Below are 19,090 nucleotides of genomic sequence, written 5' to 3'. Positions count from 1 at the left end.
CTGTTTTTTTTTTTTTTAAGATGTGGCAGACGAGGAGTAATCCTTAACCTCCTCAGACTGGTTTTTATTACAATGTTTTCATTTCATGTCACTTTCTACTGTATCAGCCTAAAAAAGATGCAGAAGCCCAAAGATAAAAGGAAGAAGAAGAAAGCTGCTCGTCTTTTGTCCGTGCCTCAGGCCTGTTTCATAGCGCATGCATAAGCAGTGTGTGTAAGCACAAGCAGTGTAACTGCACCATCAGGATCACGTTGTGCTTTCACACTGACAAACACTTGTGCTGCGTAACACAACTGCGTCTCTATACAGAAAATAAGTGTTCTCTGGATTACTACGTTGAGCATTTGCTTTAAAACTAATTTTAGACACTTCTTACACATTGAAAATATGTCTTTCTTCAAATTTGTAGTAGACAAAGGCTCCAGATTTGGCCAGTTGACACCTCTTTGTGTCTTTCTCCTCAATATAATTTTGATAAATTTGACATTTTATACATAATCAGGCAAATCATTTGCAGCTGGTGTAATCAAACATTGTAGTCAAGTAATATTATTAGATAAAATACTGATCTGTTTCAAAAAATGGAGCAACATATGTTCAAAAGTGACACTGTCGTACTACATTTAGCATTTGCTTTAATAACGTCTATGCATTATACAGTGGTTACTGAGAGTGTGCCATTTGAGAATTATATACAACTTGATATTCATGAAATCTAATTTGCATGAAGAGCGAGACCGCATTTACATTCAACTGATATTTAAAGTAATATTCTGGGTTCTTTATAGTTACAAGCTTGATCAACAGCATCTGTAGCTTAATGTTGATTACTACAAAAAATATTTAAACTAAAATATTTAAAATATATATTTTTTTAAAAGAGCCAAAATCAGTGTTATGATGTGGTACTTGTGTTGAAAGTTAATGGGGCCAATTTTTCTGATTATTTAAAAGCAGAATTGTGAAGCATTTAATTTTAGAAATACAAGTAAATGAATTCTTCAATTAAAACTGATTTATTATTTGAGCTGTTAAGTTGTTCTCACCAATTTTACGGTAGCTTTAGGGTTTTAGAAGTTGTAAAATTGGATATAACTTTACACAGAAAACTTTAGTAAAGGTTTCGTTCACACTAAAATCATGTTGACATGCATATAAATTACACTCCTGTCTGTACTATTGTACCCTATTCGATTCATTGTAAGTGTCTTACTGTAACCCCGATTTCTGCTATATTTAAAAAAAAAACAACAACTAACAATACAAAAGTTTGGGGTCGCATTTATAATGTAACTAAATATTTCAGTTTCAAATAAATGCAGTTCTTTTGAACTTTAAAAGAATCATGAAAAAAACAGTTTCCACAAAATATGAGGCAGCACAACAATTTTTAACATTGATAATAATAAGAAATTATTCTTCAGCAGCAAATCAGCATATTAGAATGATTTCTGAAGGATCATGTGACACTGAAGACTAGACTTTACACAGAAAACTTTAGTAAAGGTTTCGTTCACACTAAAATCATGTTGACATGCATATAAATTACACTCCTGTCTGTACTATTGTACCCTATTCGATTCATTGTAAGTGTCTTACTGTAACCCCGATTTCTGCTATATTTAAAAAAAAAAAAACAACTAACAATACAAAAGTTTGGGGTCGCATTTATAATGTAACTAAATATTTCAGTTTCAAATAAATGCAGTTCTTTTGAACTTTAAAAGAATCATGAAAAAAACAGTTTCCACAAAATATGAGGCAGCACAACAATTTTTAACATTGATAATAATAAGAAATTATTCTTCAGCAGCAAATCAGCATATTAGAATGATTTCTGAAGGATCATGTGACACTGAAGACTAGAGTAATGATGCTGAAAAATCAGCTTTGAATCACAGGAATAAATTAAAATTTAAAATATATTAAAATAGAAAAGAGTTTTTTAAATTGTAATACTATTTCATAATATTACTGTTTTTACTGTATTTTTGATCAAATTAATGCAGCCTTGGTGAGCATATGAGACTTTCAAAAACATTAAAATATTTTATCGACCCTGACAGTTTTGTACATTTATTTTAATTTTTTATTCATTTATTGCTTTGGTTTTTTTTTAAGAATCAACATATTCTGTTGATTTGATCTTAAAGGGGTCATCGGATGCCCATTTTGCACAAGCTGATATGATTCTTTAGGGTCTTAATTAAAAGTCTATAACATACTTTGGTTAAAATTTCTCAATGGTAGTGTAAAAAACACCTTTTTAAACCTGTCAAAATCAGCTCTGTTTTTATCAAGCCATTATAGTCCATGTTGCTTTAAATTTTAATGAGCTCTGCTGGCCCCGCCCCTCTCTTCCGAGCTGCTCTCAGAGAGACTGTTTACTTTAGCCGCATTCATCGTGAAACTTGCTAATTAATTCCATTACAAAACATACTCACTTCTTCTGTAGATGAGGCTGGATCACGAATGATTCGTATGAACATAGACGCATTTAGGCAGATTGGGGCGTTCACATCAAAGCGAAAGTAACGTTAATACTCTGCGTCTTCAGCGGCTCCGATGTCGGGAGTAAATGACGACTGCTATATTCATTATTACATCCAACAATAAAGCACCTCAATCACTTAATCTGAGACATTCTTGTCTTCCCCTGCACCGGAGTCGACACAATGGCGAAATGATGACAGTCACTCAGGGCGGGTCTAAGGTAAGACACCAGTCCAGTCTGTGCTGTCGTGGGAGGGGCCTGTACAGAACTACGTCATTCTGACAGGGCTCTCAGAACAGCCTGATTTGAGAAAGAGGATTTTAAATAGGGATTTAAAAAAAAAACACTGGGTGGATTTTTATAATTATAGGATGGATGTGTAAACACACTGCCAACACACATTTATGTTCAAACAACTTGAAAAGTGAATTTTGCATCCGATGACCCCTTTAACTTGAAATGAACCCAGAATTTTCCTTTTAATCTAAACCAAACCCCACACTGTAGCTATCACCTACTTAAATCATCTGAATTCAGTTCATCATTTTACTGAATAGAAAGTGTTTGCGAGTCTGAAAATTAAAAAAAAAATGAAATGTCTTAACTTCTACATCTGTGTCTCTCACCACTCAGCCTGTTGGCTTCTCTGTAGATCATCTCATTCTGTGTACACTCTCCTCTTCTTCCTCTGTATTTCCTTATCAGCATCTCTATCTCACTCATACACACACAGTCCACTGCGTAGCTAGGTCACATTTCGATCAGTTCGCCTCATGCAGAAGAGCTGTCTCCCTCTCTCTCTTCACCTACCCGTCTCTCTGTTCACGGGGCTGTCACTCTTGATCTTTAGCTCCTGCAGAGCAGACCCCTGCAGCTGAAGATTAGCCAAGAATACTCACAGATAGGTAGTCACTCTTTAAAGGGCAAAACGCCGGCATTAATAAGGCTTGTGATTATTGTAATAGAAGCGGATGCATTCAAAGTACAATTTTTGATAGAAATATATTTTTTCTTATTTTATCTGCTGTTGCCGAGGTCCTGTAGTACATCATTATTCAGATGTGCACCATGGTCCTTTCAGGTCATCACATGCTGCTTTTTTATCATGTGTACAGCAGATGATGCCGCCTGATGTTGTTCAGATTGAATGTCTTGCTGTTTATGTTTTGGCACATTGATGAAAGGTCACGTAGACATGTGATGCTGGAAGTGGTTTATCTATTTTATAATCCAAACATGTTTTGATATTTTGGCTATAATCCTGCTACTTTACATCAAGATTACAAGCAATTTTATAAAACAATTTTTATATTAGTTTCAAAGAATGTAACCATCTTTTATATTAGGTTTTTATAACTTAATTTTTAAATATATATATATATTTTGTAGGATATAATGCTGTGTGCTCTTAAAATAGAAGTTATTCTTCTGATTTGTATATAGTGACGGAAAAAGATTATATACTCCAAAATAATATATATATATGTAGCGAATCAGCTCATGGGGAAATATGAATAATTAACCATAACTAGTTATAATTAACTATTCATATTTTAGAATCGCTGTAGATATTTAGCTGACCACTCAGGGTCAACTGTCTTGTCAATTCTAAGAACGTTAGTTTCCTGGTTAAGGGAAATAACTTTCTTACTGTACAAAAAAAGCTTGTAACGTAAATCTGCATGATTATTGACTCCGGTTATGAGCAAACAATGAACACGTCAAGTGTGATACAAGTAAGGTTTTATTAACTACATAAACACTTAAACTAGTCTAACATACTACATAAACACATAAACTGGTCTAACATCCTACATACACACATAAACTGGTCTAACATACACATACACACACACACACACATACAGTTGGTATAGGAAAGGGTTAAAGTTTAACTCAGCATAGAAAGAGGCATAAAGAATGGATTTTATGGAACACTTTGCATGTATATTCAACAGATCAAAGCCTTCAGGGATACGTCAGATACTGAGTTCAAACACACCTTTGTAAAAAGGTGTAACTGATACTTAATGCATCAATTAAATCGACTAAGTTTGATACTTGCACGTCTGTATGAACAAAGATTCCTGATGCGATCTTACGGCCCCAAGATCTTGCTGAAGTTGGTTGATGAGAAATATATATGTGTGTGTGTGTATGTTGTTACCAATACACACACACAAACACACACACACACACAAAACAAAATCAGTGTAGTCCAGTATTGTTGTTAAAACTATTAAAAACATTTTTATCAATTGCAATAAATATGAAATAAAATACAACACAAATATTAGATGAAAAACGTGGTATAGATGTATAAAAACGTATACAAAAATGAGAAATGTTGCTTTGGAAACTAACTGAAAATAAATAAATAAAAACAAAGTTGACGTTGAAGTACTAAAATTGCTAAAACTAAAATTGAAATGAAATAAAGCTAACTAAAAACTAATAAAATTGACAAAGCACATAACAGAATTACTGAAACTTAAACTATGAACTTAAAACTGAAAATATAAAATAAAACTAACTTAAAATATTAATAAACACTGTAATACTATATAAATAGTATTAAAACAATGCTGTTGCACAAGAAATGACTCTTCTGAAAAGGTTCTACCAATGAATCCTTTAAATGAAGGAGTTCTTTAAATCAGATCTTTGAGATTGCTCTATCTTTGAATCAGTCTAAATCAAAGCAGGTTTGCTTTGCTTGAGGTTTGTAAGGCATAAACAATCAGTAAATACATTTATTGAAATGTGTAGGTAAAGATACCAAACCATTTTTTTTAAATAAACAATTTTATTTATATTTCTTTATTTATACTTTATTGATATTTTGTGGTATCGATGAGTTATGTGTTTTTCCCCCACAGATTGTTTAGTGTTGTCTTGGAAGTTTTGACCAAAGAAGGGGAGAAGGATACTGCTGGAAGCCTCCCGCCTGTTCACGGCCATGGAGGGAAACCAGGAGGTTTCGATGTCAAAGCCCTCAGAGCCTTTCGAGTGCTGCGACCTCTTCGCCTGGTCTCAGGAGTGCCCAGTGAGTTAAAAAAAAAAAACCTTCGTCATTAGGCGTTACTAATAATACATTTACTAATGGAAGTCCCTATTTAAAAGTTATTATGTCTTCACTTATAGTGAGTACACTTAAAAAAATGGTGACATCTAATTTAACTGGATTTATGCAATATACAATAATCTATACCAACAAAACAAATTTTAGTTAAATTGGGTAGAAATAGCTCTTTTTAGATTACAGTTGTTGGTTAACACATTTTACAGTGTATATACTGCATTCTAAATTGTTTATATAAAAGTATCATTGTTATTTTAATATTATAAATTTGATATTTTCTGTTTTCACTTTCATTTTATTTATAGTAATTTGTGTTGTTGTTTTTTTTTCATTTTAATTAGTTTTTGATTTTTAAAAAATGTCTACGTAGTTTTTATTCATTTTAATAATTGTAAAAAAATATATACTTAAAGTTAAACTAAACAAAAATGAGAAATATTGTCTTGGCTACTAGCTGAAATAAAATACATGTTTTAAATATATTTTAATTTATTTCAGTTAACATTTACTTTTTTTAAATACTGAAAATGTTAAGTAACACTATTCACTATTAACTAGTTAACTTATTAACATGCATATTAAAAGCATGTTGGCTGTTTATTAGTAGTTAAAAAGCACATATTAATGCATGACCATATTCTACATCCCTTAACCCCAGACATAACTACTACAACAACTACCTTACTTACTATCAATAAGCAGCAAATTAGGAGTTTTTTGAGGGAAACCTTTTTGTTATTAGTGAGTGATACTGATTTATGTATTTTTTATTTAGGATCTTTTTATTTAGGACCGTTTTAATTAGTGTGCTGACATGTTTAGCAAGGTATAAACCCTTTTGTAGGTGAAAAAAAGAAGTTCAGTCAAGGTCAGGTGAAGCTGATTACATATTCAAGGCTTCTAGTTAAGACTGATAAGTCGACTAGTCATTCAGCCAGCCCACGACTATTCGATTTAAAAAAAAAAAAGTAGTTTTGCACAACACTAATCATGAGGCACTTTGACAGCATCCCTTTCTGAGTCCCCAGAGCGCCTGACCCCCGCAGAGGGGTGGATGCTGGGTGAGAGAAGGCGCATGATGTGGCCATATGGCAGGAAAAGCGCAGCGTTCCTTGCTGCATCCCCCTCAGGAACATTCTCTGAGAACAAGCTGTCAAATTCATTGCCCTAAAGACACTAATGTGTGTCTGTGTGTATGCAATATGAGTTAGATGTGAACATTTGGACTGAAATGCACCCAAGTGAATGCTCAAATGCTTTGGGGTTAGTGTTAATTTGCATGCATGTGCATGGTCATGTGTTTTTACGCATTTTAGCATATTCTCAGGTTTACAGGTGGTGCTGAACTCCATCATTAAAGCCATGGTTCCCCTCCTCCACATCGCCCTGCTGGTTCTGTTCGTTATCATCATCTACGCCATCATCGGTTTGGAGCTTTTCATTGGAAAAATGCACGCTACCTGTTACTTTCAAGGGACAGGTGTGTTTGACCTTTATGCCAACATAAATGTTGATATGCTACTGTTCAAAAATTTGGGGTCGGTTAGATAAAAAAAAAAAAAAAAGTTTTTTGAAAGAAGTCTCTGCTCACTAATGCTGCATTTATTTGATCGAAATGCCGTAAAAAAAGTAATATTGTGAAATATTATTACTGTTTAAAATAATTGTTTACTGTTTGAATATATTTTCAAATGTAATTTATTCTTGTAATGGCAAAGCTCCAGTCTTCAGTGTCACATGATCCTTCAGAAATCATTCAAATATGCTGATTTGCTGCTCAAGAAAAATTTCTTATTATTATAAATTAAAAAAATATTATTATTTTTGTATAATCCTTGATACATTTATTTTTCAGGATTTTTTTAAGAATAGAAAGTTCAAAAGAACAACATTTGTTTGAAATAGGAATCTTTGGTAACGTTATAAATGTCTTTACTGTCCCTTTTGATCAATATAATGCATCCTTGCTGAGTAAAAGTATTAATTTCTTCCAAAAAAAAGAAAAAAAGATCTTACTGATCCCAAACTTTTGAACACTAGTGTATATATTTGAAGAGTTTGGTTCCAAAACGCTATAAATCCATTTTGATTAATTTGAGTAAAAATGTGTTTTCTTTACCAAGAAAGTGGCAAGATGAAACCACTATTTTCTGTTTCAAACTTCCACATAGCATCTTTAGGTTATAATAACATTAAAAATTCAAATCCCGATTTAGATTTTCAAAGATTTATTATAAAATGTTATTATTTTTTCCCCAAAATGCAATAAATCCATGACACTTTTTTTTTTTTCAAAATGCAATAAAGCCATTGAATCAATATAAAAGTTATTTTTCATATTGAAACATATACACAACATAGTAAGTTGATCCACATATGACAGCCTCTGATCTTGGTCAATACTAATACAGGCACTGGACTAAAAATACATTAAATCAGTCATCGCTCCCAAAATGAATTCAGCGGGTCATCTTGTTAATGCTATAAATTAATTACAACAATAAAAGAACATTTCATCATGAATATACATGAACAACAATATCACATTAAACCACAGAAATTCCAAAATGACATTTCCCTTACATTCAACTTCCAAAAGTGCATTCATCTTTGCCATGTTACATTAATTTAGTTGACTAGTGCTATACGCTGTATTAACAAAAAAATTAATGGCATAAATAAAAACACTTACACTGACAAGCTACGCAATATCACGTTCATAATCGAATGTGACTCATCTGCGATTATGAACGCGATATAGCAGTGATCTATGGCTCTGTGTATTAAATGCCGCTCCATCTGAAAGCACGTGATGGAGATTTACTGTTCACAGAACCGGCTTTACTGACGAGATGCGCATGACAATCACATGCAATTTATCATGCAGCCCCAAGTTTGTTTGTTGATCACAAAAGAAACAAAATAGATTAGGAAAACTAGGAAGCCGGGTGTATTCAAAGCGTCGCCATTACTGTCTAGAGTGCGTAAATGGTGTAAATGGTGCTCTGTGATTGGTTGAGTGGATATATCGCATTCTGCAGAAAAGGGAGACTGGTGCTTGTCATGGTTTGGAAAAAAAGGGAGAAAACATGACAGAATAACTCGGCGGATATTGCATTTTGCGTAAAATTAAAAATTGACTTTTCAATACAATTTTTTTTTAAAGCAGATAATAATAAAATGCCTGTTTTTCCCCTTATATATTTTTATTTACTTATGTCTTATATATATATATATATATATATATATATGTATAAAAATATATTTATGGAGTTTAATCTATAGATATTTTTTTCCATTTCTGGAAGACACATCATCATCATAGAATACTGTTGTTGGGACATTAAATTAGCATCTATATGCTGATTTGAAGTAGAAAGACTGAAATAGTACTTTCTTAGTATAACAAACACCAATAATATTCGTTTTGTTTACTACATTATAAAATCCTTTTTTTACAGTGTACAGGTGCATCTCAATAAATTAGAATGTCGTGGAAAAGTTCATTTATTTCAGTAATTCAACTCAAATTGTGAAACTCGTGTATTAAATAAAGTCAATGCACACAGACTGAAGTAGTTTAAGTCTTTGGTTCTTTTAATTGTGATGATTTTGGCTCACATTTAACAAAAACCCACCAATTCACTATCTCAACAAATTAGAATATGGTGACATGCCAATCAGCTAAGAGGCAGTAATTAAAGCAAAAGGAGCCCCTACCAAGTATTGAGTACATGTACAGTAAATGAACATACTTTCCAGAAGGCCAACAATTTACTAAAAATGATTTTTTTATTGGTCTTATGAAGTATTCTAATTAGTTGAGATGGTGGGTTTTTGTTAAATGTGAGCCAAAATCATCACAATTAAAAGAACCAAAGACTTAAACTACTTCAGTCTGTGTGCATTGAATTTATTTAATACACGAGTTTCACAATTTGAGCTGAATTACTGAAATAAATGAACTTTTCCATGACATTCTAATTTATTGAGATGCACCTGTACATAATATGAATATAGATTCATGTTTTCAACGCATTGCAATTCATGAATTGTTGGAAAGTGTTTAGAACTATTATGCTGGTTTAGTTTGATCTTCTCTCCTCTTTCTGCAGAAATAATAGCAGAGGATGAACCCGCACCATGTGCTGTTAACGGTCATGGCCGCACATGCCCCATTAATGGCACCGTGTGTAAGGAGGGCTGGCACGGCCCCAACGGAGGCATCACGAACTTCGACAACTTCATGTTTGCCATGCTCACTGTGTTTCAGTGCATTACCATGGAGGGCTGGACGGATGTGCTCTACTGGGTTAGTATTAGCATGCTACTTCCTCTCGCATCCTAGCTAGCACGTCTTCTTGTTGAAGTACTGTATAATGAATCTTAGTCAATAATTATATTTGTGTGGAGAGGATGAAGTGCTTGTACAGTCATTACTGCTTTGAGGAGAGTGTGAGAAGCTCAAACTAGCATCCCACACACTGAAGTAGAAACTCAAGGGTCTGTGACTGACCAGTGTGCTCTGATGAGATCCACCCACCTTTCACATCATCTGCTGGAATATCTTTCCTCCATTTCATCACAGCACACACTTCAGATAGATTTTCAACATAGAATTTTTTGGGGTGATTCACAGGAAATCTAACTGCTTATTTGGCATGCCCAAATTTAACATGTAAATATGCATAATCCAGCATGCATGGTAATAAAGCTTGCCTCCTGGAAAATACATATATTTAATTATTTTAATTAATATTCATTTTTTAATATATGTATGTTTTTATAAATTTTTATATATTAAAATTAATAAATAATTTATCAAATTAAATTAAAATAAAATACTTTTATTTAAATTAATAAAAAATGTATAAAATTATTTTTTATTTAATTTTTTTGTATTTTACCTAAATCATTTTCATCATTTTCAGTGGTTTGGTCAGGGTAGACTAGACATAAAATGTTTCTTTTTTAATTAAATATTTATTTGTTTAAAGAAAATACTTGAAAAAGGTTTATATATAAATTCAGTTATTTATTTATTCAAAGAAAATGCCTGACAAAGGTCTCTGAAATGTAGCTTATTCAATACAATTCTTGCAAGCTTATGGACAGTGTGTGGGACTTCTCCTATATCTTTTTCTTTGTACTGACTTCATCTTACACTCAATTTTTCTGGCCTTCTGGTATTTATTCAAAACATCTAAATGTGTTAAAACTGAAATCCAGTTTGATTTTGAGTATAATGTCTTCTCTATACCTATTTTTAACCTTCACCTTACAGTTTCTGTTTCATCCCAAATCTTTCATTCGTTTCTCTCTTTCTCTCTTCCTCCTCGTTCACTTCCTCTCCTCTCTCAGATGAATGATGCTATGGGGTTGGAGCTGCCCTGGGTGTACTTTGTGAGCTTGGTCATCTTCGGCTCTTTCTTCGTCTTGAACCTGGTTCTGGGTGTGTTGAGCGGGTGAGCAGCTCCTCTTCTCTCTTCACTACAGCCCCTGATCTCCAATTTTTTTTCTCTCTCTCTCTCTCCCGAGACTAAACTCCATCCCTGGTGTTTCTCTCAGCTAAATGTAGCCTCTCTCTCTGGGTTAACCGTACTGTTTGGGCCCCTGTAGGTGAATGACGCCATTGGCTGGGAGACGCCGTGGATCTACTTTGTTAGTCTGATCATTCTGGGCTCGTTTTTTGTGTTGAATCTTGTCCTGGGTGTACTCAGTGGGTAAGAGAATGAGAAACGCTGTGTGCTGTGGAGACTGCTGTGGTTTTCTGTCTGCTGTCATTTCTCTCAACATCTGAGCGGAAGTTTTTCCTGCGTGGGGTTCAGCATGAAGTTTTACGATAGACCTGATCTTGGATCAATACCACAGTCATGGACAAAAGTTGCAAACTACTATGTAGGGCTGGGCGATAATTCGATAACGATAATTATTGCGATATAATTTTCCTCGATAAAACGATAAGAAATGTTCGATATAATGTTTATGCGCCAAAAGCGGAACGAAACAGCGCGACTCATTTGAAGCGCCCCACACACTGACCATTTATCCGCTCAGATCAAAGTTCAAACTGCCGCGCGGCGCAAGCTCACTAGAGGAGATGCATGTGAGATCCACTGCTTGAATTCAGCGATGAACACAAATGATTTAAACTAAATTAAAGCCAAACAGGAGAAACACTGTGTGCAACGAGACAGTCAGAAGGCTTTTCAATCTACACATCACCATCATTTACCATGGATTTACTGTAGTAACACTCACTGCACCATGGTATTGTGGCAGAAACTTGGGATATTCACACTGAATTTTAATACAGGAGTAATGGTAATTATAGTATGTATTTGTGATTAAGCTATAGCATGTGTGCATTTATACTGAATGTTTTTAGACTATTGTTTTTCATACAAATAGGCTACCTAAAAACATATAGTTATATTTTTACCATTGTATTGAGGTGCTATATGTGTGTTTTTTAAACTGTGTTTATCAGGATTTAAATGTATGCTACTATGGGAGACCAATGTTTAATAATAAAAAAAAACTTTGGTCAGAATAAATTTAATCATATAAAACTGAGGTTGCTAAATTTTTTTTACAGATGTTACTGATTTTGATAATGAACAAATATTTACCTCTGCATCCTAACTCAAGCTACTATCAAATGTGCATTTCTAAGAGACAAAAAAGTGATATTATTATTAATATTATCAGGCAACCTAAATGTTTCTTTTTTTTTTAAACAATATCACTCATTAGAACATGCAGAAACTAAGAAATACATTTTTCTATTTAGATATTTATTTTAAGGGAAATTAATGGTCTGTTAAATCTTTCACTTTGGAGCAAAAATCTGGCTTTAAACTTGAGAGAAATAAAGATTTGACATTTATAGTTATAATTATCGATATCGACTGATATGAAAAAAATTAGCATGATAATCTTTTTGGCCGTATCGCCCAGCCCTACTTCTACGGTTATTTTTTTACAAAACTAGGGTAAATTCTGGTGAACTGGGCAACTTTTGTCACATCAGTGTCTGTGTGTTAATACTACTACTACTACTACTAATAAACTCAGTATTAAGTAATTATTACGTAGTACATCATTTAATAAACAGGTATTCATGTATTAGTAATAATATTATTCACTTAATATACAGTACATACATTCTTTTTAATTTAAATATATTTTATTTATTCATGTATTAAACCATCCTATTGCATCATATTAACCAGTGTAATGGTTTTGGGTACTTTCATGCTGGTTCTAGCGGTTCACCCATCATAGCGATGTTGGTTTACCTTAAACAATCCAGTCTATGCCAGTAACAGATCAGGATGATCTAATACTTAAAAACCATCTAAAAACCCAAATGTCTTTGATTTTATGATGGTCCAAACTGGTCTAAACTGTAAGCATTTCCATATGCATTCTATTCTGAATGTTAACTCAGTCATAAGGTGTTTTAGTGTAACTGAACATACACTATTTATAGTTTTTTAAAAATAGATATTTATAGTCAAAATTATAGTAAAATATAGTGAAATACTTTTCTAATCTCACTTATGTAAAAACAAAGACAAACCTCAGTTTTAGACAAACAAACATTTTTAGATTCATTGTAAATGAGTGACATTAAGGATATGCTTGGGGTATTTGCAGTCCTTTTTTCCATGACTGTATATTAGTAGTTTTTTCATTTTTATATATATAGAGGTTTCAGGTGTTTTTTGACGTGTTGTGTGCTGTGAAAAGATCCTCACATCTGCTGGGTTGAATCGTTCTGAACTGATGACATTATTAAGTCAAATGGGTCCAAGGACAGAGCGAAACACTATGAGAGAGGAAGTGATTCAGACTCATGAAAGTCATGGAGGAGAAATTAAATTGTTTAGACTAAAAGACTAGGGCAAAGCAGAAACATTTGCTTTTTTGGGAAAAAAATCTGTCATTAGGATGATTTACCAATTCAGCACTTAAATACAAATGTATTGTATGTATTTGATCTAAATATATTATGAAATATTACTATTATCATTTAAAAGAATGGTTTTCTATTTTACTATATTATATATATATATATATATATATATTTTAAAATGTAATTTATTCCTGTGATGCAAAGCTGAATTATCAGCTTCATTACTCCAGTCTTCAGTGTCTCATGATCCTTCAGAAATCATTCTAATATGCTGATTTGCTGCTCAAGAAACATTTCTTATTATCAATGTTGAAAACAGTAGTGCTGATTAATAGTTCTCTTTCATTATTTCACTCAATGCTGCGTAGCTATGACGCAATGGGAATGTCTCTTGGGTGTGGCAATTGTCTGAAGCCTGTATGGAATCACACCAATTCATTGAATGATGGCGCAGGCTCCACCTCAACGTCACTACGTCATCCACTCTAATACTAAAGATCGCGCCATCCGCCTCTCAGATTTCCTTTCTTCAGAAGCGGTTGTTTAGCCCTTCAGTAGCGATTTATCTGGCCTGTGTTTTGACTTATTTCTTTGAGTTTCTCTTTTGCACTTCAGCGACTGCATTCAATGGAACCTCGTTTCTCCTCATGGTGAAGTGCTATGGAGTTTCATTGCTGCCATCCACCGTGCTCTCACTTTATTGCGAGCGACAACTCACACAGTAAGTGTGTTAAATGTATGGGTTTGTCTCACTCGCCTGAGGCTTTTTACAGCATTTCTAACTGTACATTTTGTGAGAATCTCTGTCTCTGAATCTCAGTGATCGGTTTTCCGCGTCATACTGCTCCGGAGGCCGCTGAGCCCCTTCGTGAATCTGCGGCCTGGGGTTCAGATGTGAAGCTCAAGGCTATAGAAAGTGAGCTGATGGGCCTCGCCCTTTCTCCCTCTCTCGCACGGATTCGGTGGAGTTTTTCCACGATTATTTATGTCCCTACCCAGAGGCACTCAAATGATGATTCCTTAGATGTTAGATGACATTTTGCGATTTGTTGATTGGTTCGTTACTGTAGACCTGAAGGATGCTTATTTTAATATTCAGGTTGTTCAGCAGCACAGGAAGTTCCTCAGGTTCGCCTTTGGGGGAAAGGCGTACCAGTACAGGGTTCTTCCCTTCAGTCTGGCTTTGGCTCCAGGGATGTTCACGAAGTGCATGGATGCTGCTCTGGCCCCCGTTGAGGCTCCAGAGCACCCGTGTGCTCAACTACCTGGACGATTGGATCATCTTGGCCCATTCTAGAGAGTTGGTGAGTCGTCACAGAGACATTCTTCTTCACCATCTTCAATCTCTTGGCCTCAGGTTGAATGCTCAGAAGAGCGTTCTCACCCCTTCTCAGTGGACCATTTTCTTCGGGGGGTCCACCTCAATTCTGTTTCAATCCAGGCCCATTTGGCTCCTGTTCAGATTTCTGGTATCAAAACATGTTTGGCCCGCTACAAGCTAGGCCATCATGTTTCACTGAGCACATGTCGCAGACTCCTGGGTCTCTTGGCAATGGCCTCTCCTGCTTAGAGTGTCACGGTCACGCACACTGGACAGGCATGCATGCCGCCCCCTTCTTTGGGCTCATGACAGGCTTCTTTCTCTGAGAGCGGTTCATGAGCGGTTCGTGCTCTGAACCTCACAGTGGACTTCCGATTGAGGCAGAAACTCAGGTCGGGGGACTGGATGCTGAACTGCCAGACAGTGGCTTAGATCTGGGATCTTTTCGGCAGGGCGGAGGTAAATCTCTTCGCATCGCAGGAATTGACCCAATGTCCCCTTTGGTTCTCCCTATGTCACCTGGCACCTCTAGGGATAGATGCTTTTGCTCACCCGTGGCTAGATCTGAGGCTGTACGCATTTCCGCCAATCAAGTTGATTCCTGCGGTCTTGTGCAGAGTGAGGGAGTGCGGAGTCCGCCTCCTGTTGATAGCCCCATTCTGGCCATCCCAGACATGGTTCTCGGAGCTAGTCTCCCTTCTAGAGCACACCCAATGGGAGATTCCAATCAGGAAAGACCTGCTGTCTCAACTCAAGGGCAGGATCTGGCACCCTCAACCCAAGATTTGGATGCTATGGGTGTGGCCGATTAAGGGCAATCAGCTGTAACCTCTGGTCTTCCTGTGGACGTTCAGGAAACCATTGATAATGAAAGGCTCCTTCTACTAGGAGGTTTTATTCTTCCAAGTGGAAAGTGGCTCATGCAGTGAACCAAGTCATCTGCCCAATTGGTTCAGTGCTGGAATTTCTGCAGGAGAAGTTTGCGGCTGGAGTGGCTGCTACCACCTTGAGAGTTTATGTTGCAGCTATTGCTGCTCGCCGGTATGTGGACTAAGTCCCCCTAGGTAGACATCGTTTGATCTCTTCATTTATTCGTGGGGTTAGGCGTTATGTCCCCAAGGTCTTGTCCACGTCATTTCGCTACCAGGTGGTCGTGCTTCACTCCTGTCCTCCTCCTTTTGCTTCTGTTGAGGACGAGAGGCTTCACCTGCTCTGCCCTGTTTGAGCTTTGAAGCTCTATGTGAACCGCTCTAGTCAATGGTTCAAGTCCTCCCAATTGTTGGTGTGTTTTGGTGCTGGCCACAGAGGGCTCGCTCCATCAAAACATAGAATTTCTCATTGGTAAGGGATGCTTATGAGGTCTGAGGTCTCTCTTCAGCGCTAGGTATTCAAGCTCGTTCTACCAGGTGTTGCTTCCTCTGGATGGTGCGGTCGCTAGTATTAGACTGGGTGACATGGTAACGTCGAGGTGGGGCCTGCACCATCAGCCATTGAATTGGCGTGATTCCATACGGGCTTCAGACACTTGGCACACCCAAGGGGTGTTCCCATTGTGTCATAGCTACACAGCGTCTCGTTCCCTATTCAGAGAACATGGGTTACGTGAGTAACCCAAGACGTTTTCTATTCACTGATGAATAGAAAGTTTAAAAGAACAGCATTTATTTGAAATGGAAATCTATAACAGCATTATAAATAGGGATGCACCAATACCACTTTTTTCAGAACGAGTCCGATACCGATACTTTCATTTTTGGTACTCTCCGATGCCGATATCTGTATTTTCACAGCATTTAAATTTTTGTATAAATATTGGGTACAGAAACAAAATAATAATAATAATAATATGGATCATGTTAGTTGGCTTCATTTAGCAAACAGATATTTCCTTCAGTTATTTACACACTTAATTATACCTGTTAAAATGTGTTGTATAAGCTTTTGTTACTTTCACTGTTCATTTTAGTGGCGCATTAGAGCAGCTCAATCCTGTAATCACAAGACGTTTTCCTAAAATAATGCAGGGAACCACTCGTTATACATTATACGAGTATGCATGTACAATTTTGGTGATGTAATTTGCATCACTCAAACTGTACGCGGACCCTCGTGTAGGAGTAAAAAGTATACTTTGGCCTTTAAAGCAAGCTAAACGTGCAGCGTGCACATGTTTGTATTAGACACTTATAGCCTAGCGCATTTCACACAGTCTGCTAATTTCACTTTTGCTTTAAATAAAGTTGTGTAAGCTTGACGTTTAAAATAAATGTGGTTTATAGTGATTGCCCCTATCATTTTTGTTTGTTTTATATTTACGATTTAGTTTTAATCTAAATGCATGCACTTGGAGCGAACAGCAATCAAGATCATGCGACAGAAGTGCATGCTCTCTGACTCTCTCTCTCGCTCTTTCTCCTTACCGTCAAATAACTTTAGTAACTTGTGCGTTGTTTTACTTACTTGCTTTTGAAATATCCGACCGAACTACAAACTTTCCAGTGATGTCTATGAAATATTCACTCGACAAGCTCACGCATCTGTGCCGCCGCGTGCTCTGCTTATCAGCTTTTCCGCTATACAGGCGTGAATATTGAATATTTAACATTATATTAATTACTTACATGTACTTCATAGACATCCCTAATCTCTAATAAATCCATTCTACTCTTTGTTGTTCTGTTGTCTGTGTTTCTTTTTCTGGACACAGCTCTATTCACACGTTCTGTGGAACCGGCTTTTGGTATCTGGGCATTTTTACGAGTACAAGTACGAGTACAGGAAATGTGTTAATTTTACTGACCTCAAACTTTTGAATGGTAGTGTATGTCGATATAATTTACAAAACCTGTATAGGTTAATCATAACTTTTGTTGTACGTCAGTTTTTGGATTCTTCGTTTTTGCATGAACCTTGAACAGAATACAGAGATTAGTTAAGACAGAAGGAGACAAAAAGAACTTGAGGAGATGAGAAAATGGAATAGCCAGAGAAAGGAAGGGCAGATGGAGGAGAGGATGGAGACCTTAGCCAGACAGGTGACTCAATTCAATTCCATTGTTTTGTTTTTTACATCAGAAAGACAGCCATTGACTCTCATATTCATCCTCTTCTCCTTCATTTCCTTCAGAAGGGGGCACAGATTTTGTGACCCCCTCTGGAAGGGTGAAATGAATCTCCTTCCTGTGTCCGTAAGTCCTACAAGCCATTTCTTAGAGCTGCAGGGTTATTAATATCCCACCAGGGGTACACAATTTGCAGATCAAGCAATCTTTCAAAATTAGGTTTGGATTCCATTATTGTGCTTCCGCCATTTTATTAAGGACGCCACACACGTTGTATGACGTTTCCAGCACGTTTGTTTCTCCAAGTCCTTTATGGACAAGCATGCACCCTGCTGGCAGGACACTGAAGCATTTACACTTAGGTTTAACTGTATGTGAATATGGTGAACGTGCATTAATAATAAATTTTTTATTAGCTGCTCATAGTGCATGAATGTAACAAACTGCAGAAAGAGTGCTTCAAAATATAATGCCTAAGGTAAGGGATTTGTTCAAATTACAAAGCCTATGTATGAGCAATTATAACAGTGCGTTATAATTGCTCATACATAGGCTTTGTAATTTGAACAAATCCCTTACCTTAGGCATTATATTTTGAAGCACTCTTTCTGCAGTTTGTTACAGACATGAATTATAAGTGATTCTTGTGAATTGTTGAGAAAAGGAGTGTACTTTTCTAAGTGAATATTAAACATTTTGGCATTAAAATTCAGTTGATTTTTATTAAAAGAGTGACCTGAGCCAACCTGGTAACAACCTCCTAGTAATGCCCTTTTGGGGGCCATTATATTTGGAAGATTGTTAATGTTCTGAGGATAAAACTGTGTTTTCCTGAACCCAGAGAGTTCTCTAAAGAGCGAGAGAAGGCGAAGGCTCGTGGAGATTTCCAAAAGCTACGGGAGAAACAGCAACTGGAAGAAGATCTGAAAGGTTATCTGGACTGGATCACGCAAGCCGAAGACATCGACCCTGAGAATGAGGAGGAAGATGAGGAAAGCAAACGCAACCGTGAGTACCTGAGTACTACTCTCACAGTGCAGTGGGATTTGCATTTCGGTCAACTAATAGAGGTTACACTTGCAAACTATCTGATCTCACTTCATGCTGGCACATAACTTTATATTAGCACATTTTTACATGACAATGAAAAGTGATGTGCAACTGGTATGGTCATCTCAACTAACTTAGAATTTGCAGTGTAATTTAAATG

The 19,090-nt window shown here is 35.9% G+C and overlaps 1 protein-coding gene across 1 annotated transcript in view; it reads left to right on the top strand.

The window, feature by feature from the left end:
• The window catches only part of cacna1da (calcium channel, voltage-dependent, L type, alpha 1D subunit, a), a 103,553-nt gene that overhangs the window by 28,346 nt on the left and 56,117 nt on the right, over positions 1 to 19,090 (top strand). The window contains exons 5-9 of the mRNA XM_016268276.1: positions 5,374 to 5,540; positions 6,904 to 7,056; positions 9,692 to 9,888; positions 10,938 to 11,041; positions 18,722 to 18,888. Of these exons, the coding sequence (XP_016123762.1) occupies positions 5,374 to 5,540; positions 6,904 to 7,056; positions 9,692 to 9,888; positions 10,938 to 11,041; positions 18,722 to 18,888 (788 nt within the window). The remainder of the gene's footprint in view (positions 1 to 5,373; positions 5,541 to 6,903; positions 7,057 to 9,691; positions 9,889 to 10,937; positions 11,042 to 18,721; positions 18,889 to 19,090) is intronic.

Source organism: Sinocyclocheilus grahami, unplaced genomic scaffold (genome assembly GCF_001515645.1).
Source record: "Sinocyclocheilus grahami isolate Dianchi unplaced genomic scaffold, SAMN03320097.WGS_v1.1 scaffold44.1, whole genome shotgun sequence".
Taxonomy (NCBI): Eukaryota; Metazoa; Chordata; class Actinopteri; order Cypriniformes; family Cyprinidae; genus Sinocyclocheilus; species Sinocyclocheilus grahami.
The sequence above is the reverse complement of the archived record's forward strand: the minus strand, read 5'-3'. Positions and strand labels throughout refer to the sequence as shown.